Source organism: Suricata suricatta, chromosome 17 (assembly GCF_006229205.1).
Source record: "Suricata suricatta isolate VVHF042 chromosome 17, meerkat_22Aug2017_6uvM2_HiC, whole genome shotgun sequence".
Classification (NCBI taxonomy): Eukaryota; Metazoa; Chordata; class Mammalia; order Carnivora; family Herpestidae; genus Suricata; species Suricata suricatta.
In genome coordinates this window covers 8,791,669-8,798,775 of record NC_043716.1, presented here as the reverse complement: position 1 = coordinate 8,798,775, position 7,107 = coordinate 8,791,669, and the positions used below count along the sequence as shown (strand labels likewise).

General features: G+C 43.0%; 1 protein-coding gene across 1 annotated transcript in view; it reads left to right on the top strand.

Moving 5' to 3' along the window:
* Positions 1 to 6,208: 6,208 nt before the first annotated feature.
* UBB (ubiquitin B) overlaps positions 6,209 to 7,107 on the top strand; it is a 1,517-nt gene continuing 618 nt past the window's right edge. Inside the window, exons 1-2 of the mRNA XM_029927626.1 lie at positions 6,209 to 6,315; positions 7,014 to 7,100. Coding sequence (XP_029783486.1) covers positions 7,020 to 7,100 — 81 coding nt within the window. The 5' untranslated portion in view covers positions 6,209 to 6,315; positions 7,014 to 7,019. The remainder of the gene's footprint in view (positions 6,316 to 7,013; positions 7,101 to 7,107) is intronic.

The following is a 7,107-nucleotide window of genomic DNA, read 5'->3' as shown; positions in this document are numbered from 1 at the left end:
CGGCCATTTTATTGCGGGTCAGAGAATAGTTCCAGGCACCGCCAGGGACCGACGACCCCCACTCTCAATCTGGCCTCTCTCAAACTGAAATGCCCCACCGTGGAATTCCAGCATCCCCCGCCCCACCGAAGTGAACAGCCAACTGAATCCTGCCACCGTCCAAAGATGCCCCTACGTGGCTCTCAGCCCACCTGAGCTCCAACCCAGATCTCTTGCGCCCATAAAACACCTTGCTCTCCCGTACCAGGCGCGACTTCCCTGACTCCCCACTCCCGGAGTCAGGGAACCTCGCCCGGGAATTGCAGACTCCAGTAAAGGCCTTCTTGGCTCCATAACTTGGTCTCTCTCTGTCCTCTCGCCTCTGCCTCCATCTATTAAGCCTTACAGCATTGAAAATGGAATCCTTTGGGGTGCCTGGGTGGCTCAGTCAGGTTGGTGTCTGGCTCTTGATTTTATCTTGGGTCACTGATTTCGTCTGGCTCTTGAATTTTGGCTTGGATTTGTGGGATTGATACCCACATCTGGCTCCATGCTGGCAACACAGAGCCTGCTTGGGATTCTCTCTTTCTTTGCCCCTCCCCTGCTCGTGCTCATTTGCTCTCTCACTCTCTTGTCTCAAAATAAATAAATAGAATTTTTTTTAAGAAAAAGAAAATGGAACCCTTAAAAAAACAACAATAGCTAAAATAGATCCATACACACCTAGCCAATTGTTTTCTGAAAATGATGCTAAAGCAATTTAATGGAGGAAACATAGTGTTTTCATTGTGCCGGAGCAATGGGTCATCCAAAAGGAAAAAATATGAACCTCAACTTAAACTTGACAACTTACACAAAAAGAATTAATTTGATATGGATCATAGATTTAGGTGTAGAAAAACACAAGAGAAAAATCTTTGTGACCCAGGGCTGGATGAAGAGTTCTTAGCAGGAAAAGTGCAATCCATTAATGAGAAGTACCAACAGTTAAGGGAGAAAACAAAAAACTGGGGAACTGGAGGTCTTAGAAAGTTTACAGAGCAGATGTGGTAGAAACAAGGTAGAAAGAAAGCTAGATGGGCAAGAGAGAGGTCAGGCTCTGAGTGAAGAATCTTGCAGTTTAAGAGTTCAATCAGCTTCAAATGATGTCAAGGTTCACAGATGAAGTGAAATGGAGGTAATCTCTGAAGATATAAATGAAATATGGTAAAAGATAGGATGTTGAGACTTCATAAAAATAACAAACTTTTATATTTCAAAAGATACCATCAAGAAAGTAAAAACTCAGAGAATAAGTGAAAATATTTGCAAGCCACATATCTAAGAACTTGTATCAAGAATATATCAAGAATCTTCAAAACACAACAGCAAAAAGCCAAAACAATCCAATTACAAAAAGGGCAAAAGACGAATAGACATTTCAGTGAAGAGGATATACACATGGCAAATAACCACATGAAAATATATTCAATGTCATCAGTCATTAGGGAAATGCAAATTAAAACTATGGTGAAATTATCACTATATTTATTAGAATAACTAAAATAAAAAAACAGTGACAATACCCAAGTGCTGTGAGGATGCAGAGAATTTCCCATATGTTGCTGGTGTGAGTGTAACTAGTACAGCCACTCTGGAAAATAACTCAGAAGTTCCTTAAAAACCTAAGCATATTCTTACACATGACCCAGCAATTACAGTACTGGGTATTTGTCCCAGGGAAATTAAAACATGTGTTCACACACACACACAAAAGTGTATATTAACATGTTTATCAGCTTTACTTCTAATAGTAAAAAATGGGAAAATATCTCAAAGTCCATCTGTAGGTGAATGAATAAACCAATTGTAGTGCATCCATATCATGGAATGCTACTCAGCAACCAACAGGAATCAACTATTGGTATATGCAACACCTTGGATGAATTTCAAGGGAATTATATAGAGTGCAAAAAAGCTACTGTCAAAAAGTCACATACTGAATGATTCCAACATTCCCAAAATAACACTATAAAGATGAATAGATTAGCAGTTACCTGGGATTGGGGGTAAGGGGTGGGAGAAGCCTGTGCCCATAAAGAGGTAGCATGAAGGATGCTTGTGATGAAACAGCTCTGTATCTAGATCTTCATGGTTGCATGAATCTACCCGTGATAAATCTGCACAGAACTTTGTGTACACACACACACACTATAATGCACATAAAACTGGTGAAATCTGAATAAGGTCTGTAGATCCTACCCAGTGTTATTTTCCTGCTTTTAATATTATACTGTAGTTATGTAAGGTGTTACCATTAGGGAAATTTGGATGAAGGGCATAATAAGACCTCTCTCTACTACTTTGGCAACTTTTTGTGAATCTGTAATTATTTAAAAAAAAAATAATTAGGGAAATGCTAATCAAAACCACAATGAGATATCACCTCACACCCATCAGGATGGCCATTATAAAAAAATAAAACAAAGTAACAAGTGTTGGGGCACCTGGGTGGCTCAGTCTGTTAAGTGTCCAACTTCAGCTCAGGTCATGTTCTCACGGTTTATGGGTTTGAGCCCCACATTGGGCTCTGTGCTGACAGCTCAGAGCCTGGAGCCTGCTTTGGATTCTGTGTCTATTTCTCTCTGCCCTTCCCCGTTTACACCCTGTCTCTCTCACTCTCTCAAAAATAAATAAACATTAAAAAAATTTAAGTATTAAAAAAAGAAAGTAACAAGTGTTGGTGAGGATGTGGAGAAACTGGAACCCTTGTGCATGGCTGGTAAGAATGTAAAATGGTGAAACCATTATGGAAAACAGTATGGACACTCCTCAAAAAATTAAAAATAGAATTACCATATAATCCAGTAATCCGCCTTCCAAGTATATACCCAGAAGAACTGAAAACAGGATCTCAGAGAGACATTTGCACACTCAAAATCATTGCAGTATTATTCACAATAGCCAAGGGGTGAAAACAACCCAAATATCCACAGACAGATGGATAGATACACACAACGTGGTATCTACATACAATGGACCATTAGCCTTAGAAAACAAGGACATTTTGTCACACATATGGATGAACCTTCAAGATGTTATGCTAAATGAAATAAGCCAGTCACCAAAAAACCAAATACTCTATGAGTCCACTTTTATAAGGTATCTGTAATAGTGTAAGGTAGGGCCTGGGGATGGGGAAAAACTGGGAGTAGTTGTTAAGTAGTATACAGGTTTCACTTCTGCAAGATAAAAAAATTCTAGAGATCTCTAACACAATAATGTGAAATGTAATTAATACCACTTAACTATTCATTTAAAAATGGAAAGATGATAAATTTTATAGTTGTATTTTGGCAACAAAAAAGCCAAAGTGGGGCCCTGGCTGGCTCAGTGGGTAGAGTATGTGACCCTTCATCTCAGGATTATGAGTTCAAGCCCCATATTGGACATAGAGCCTACTTTAAATACATTAATTAACAAAAAAAAAAAACTGAAGAGGAGGGCCTGGGTGGCATGAGTTCAAGCCCTGCATCGGGCTCTGTGCTGACAGCTCAGAGCCTGGAGCCTGCTTTGGATTCTGTGTCTCCCTCTCTCTCTGCCCCTCCCCTGCTCAGTCTCTGTCTCTGTCTCTCTCAAAAATAAACAAAGATTTAAAAAATTATTTAAAAAAACTGAAGCAAAATAAAAATTGTTAAGGTTTAATAAAGTAGGGTATTGGTTATATGATGCTGGTTATATTATATCCAGCTTTCATTTATGTAATACACCACAATAAACATTTTAAACTAGGTATTTTATAATTTTAAGGCCCAATGTAAATACAATACAGAATTTTCCTCCGTGTTCATTTGGACATCCAATACCAAAGTTTCTAACTTGCTGGCAGTAAATCAGAAGTCTCATATTTCTATTGAGATAAATAGCCAAATAGGGAGATGACAAACCACATATTAACTCCGTATTTTAAATATCAGCTGATAATGTCAAGAAAACAATTGTGAATTTATCATTGGAACCACAGTTTTCTCACAGATTTTTACTAGAAGACATCCTAGCCAAGTAAAATCACTTAGAGTCTTTGAGAGGGGTTTTTTTGGTTTTGGTTTTTGTTTTCCAAAGGAACTGTGTAGGCAAAATCCATTTGCTTATGGAGAATAAATAAGTGCTGGCTTTTTGTTCTATATTTTGATGCCTAAGGCTTGTCACAAAGTTGGGATGATTTTTCCCCCAATTGAAAAAAAGGTAAAATTGCACTTTATTCACTGAACAAAGATACACTGAACACAATGCCAAGTATTGTGCTAGATTACCATATCCCTAATCTTTAGGATTCTGTCATTCTATTTTTTAATTTGTTTACAAATTATCTTTTACGGTTTACTACCAAGAAATGATGTGATTACTAAAAATGTTCATTTATAAATAGACCATAAAAAATTTACTTTTTTTTCCCCCAAGGACAGCACCCGTCTTCCTTCTGAAAACATTTTGCTTTGTTGAGGTTACCAAATGTTCCACTTTGGGAAAACATTAAACCAGGAAGCTGTATGACTCACTTGGTTCTAGCAATTGCTGGAACTCTGAACCAAGTCATCGTATTAGTCAGGAGATCTCCGTTCTAGATTATTCTACCCACCCAGAGAAGCTGCTGGTCGCTGAAACAAGTTCAGACTCATTGTTAGTTTAACAAAAATAAAAACTCATACTTGGTCAAAGAAACATTTCATCAACTACCTCCAAGTCCAAAAAATGATCTTAAAGAAACTATTTTTATCTTTGTTATTCAAGTAAGTAGATCTTACCAAGTTTTAGTTAACTCAAGACTGTTTTTTGTTAACTCCTCACATACCTGTCTATAGTGCAAACTCATTGACAATTTTTTTTAATATTATGCTTAGAAATGTTGTAATTTAGCTTTTCTGATATCTAGCTAATTTGTGTTAATGTGCAAATCTTTACTCCTGTCGGTTATTACGTGACAAACAGCCATTTGCATGTTTATTTACACCCTGTCTCCGTGACTCATACATCGGGCCACGTGTCCCCGAGATCCCAACGCCCCTGCCTTACTCACGCTCCTCAGGTTATCTCCCTGCGGGGAGACAGGGCCACACCCAGGGCGTAGGGAAACCAGCCAGAGTGGCCTTAGCCAGTTAACTCCGTCTTTAGTGTCGCTTAAACAACACACACATTAATGGGAGAAATACTTTTCTTGGACACGGATTCCAAGTCATCTCTCAAAGCGGGTTTCCGGCTCCCTAATTTGCATCTCTTTTCCCGACCAGAGTTTGGGGAAACAGAAGAAAAAAAAGAGACTGCGGGTTTCGAGGGGGCCGGACCGCTCCCGGGTCACCTGGAGCCGGGGCCTCGCCTCTCTGGGCCTGAAGGCGCTGGGAGGCCCGGGCCGCCGCAGAGGGTCCCACCACCAGGGTCTAGAGACAGACTCTCCTAGGAGCCCTGGTGGGGATCGAGAAGGACAAAATCATTCTGACTCCACTTAACAAGTGTAATTAAAGCCCCTCAACCCCATTCCCAAATGCAGAACTAAAACCGACCAGTGCGCGATCGCGTTTCAGACTGGGGGTAGGGGGCAGGTTTGTGCTTGGATCGCAGACGCGGCAGAAACCGCCCCCGAGCGCCTCCAAACTCCGAGCCGGGGCGGCCTTCCCGGGAAAGTCGCCGCCGAGGGCCCTTTTTCCTCACTTAAGGCCCTTAACACCCAAATCTTAGGGTGGGGGAGGGGGGACTGGGACTTCGGGGGCGGGAGTAAAGCACCCCCCCCCCCTCTCCGGCCGGAAGTACCTCTTTCGTGAAGGCGCGCCTCTGTGGCGCACGCGCACTGAGTTACTTAGCAACGTCGGCGCTTAACCGCCCCAGCAGGGAGCCCAGCAACAACCGAGCCACCGCCTCTCCCACCAATCAGCGCCGGCCTCGCCTTCGTACACCTCACCAATCAGCGCCGGCGCCGCAAGGAAGTTTCGAGAGCTTTCGAGGAAGGTCCCCTTAACGTAAATCCATCCGCCTGATAATTTTCCTATTTTTTCCTAGGAGAGGAGAAGGGTCGCCTGAAAGAGAGGGGAGCTTTTGTTTTAGGGTCCTTTCTTCGGCTCTGAGGAACTTGGGGCTCGGTGGAAGGACCTAACTGGGTTGCGGGAGGTGGGGCCGAGCGAACTACTTTGAGCAGCGTACGGACACGACGGCTACGTAGGCAGTGATTAGTCACGCAACAGACGCCGCATAAATTTCAGCTCCGCGGAGCTGGGGGCGTTCAGAAGCGGCTGGCATTGTCCGCTGTGTGTTGGCGTAGGGGCGCCTCTTGGTGATTGTTTTCGGTGGCCTTGTGTTCGCTAGCAGGTACCGCATCGGAGCCTTAGAGATCTGGGAGGAGTGGAGAGGGCCTCTAAGAGCAGGCTGGCGGGTTTGGGGGTCCGGGTGGGCCTCCGAGAAAGGGGTTGGGGGAGGGGTGGGGGAGGTGACGCGGCGCTGCGGCGCCGGGCCTCTCCGGAAGAGTGGGCCTTGTTTACGCGGAGGAAGCGGGGGCGGTTGGCGCGCGCGCGCTGACAGAGACCAACCGACCCTTAACGGATGGAGATTCCATCGTATCTGCTTTAGAGGGGGAAGGCGGAAAAAAGGTGGTCCGGTGTGGTTTTAGGTTTTGATTCGCGCCTCATTTCCGTTTAAGCGGCAAATTTTATTTTTCGAGTTTTATTAAGGTTTTGTTTTGTCTTTTAAGTTTTATGTATTCTGCTTACGTTTGGGGGAAATTCCGGGGATGGGGTGGGGACGGAGGACGATTTAGCCAAGAGTCTAGAATAGTTACGGGGGGCGCTGGGTATTAACCTTTGGAAGTTTTTTTGGTCTTCATCTCGTTTAAGTTGAAGCCTTGACTAGATTTATTTTCAGTGCATGATTTAAGGCTACTAAAAGGTTCGGGGGAAACGTTGATACGGTTAAGGCGTTTCAGAGGATAATTAATTTCGCTTTGGAAAATTACGTAAGTAACGTAACTTAAAGATTCTGAAGTGGGACACTTTTTCTTTTAAACTCTTTAGGTCAAAATGCAAATCTTCGTGAAGACCCTGACCGGCAAGACCATCACCCTGGAGGTGGAGCCGAGTGACACCATCGAAAACGTGAAGGCCAAGA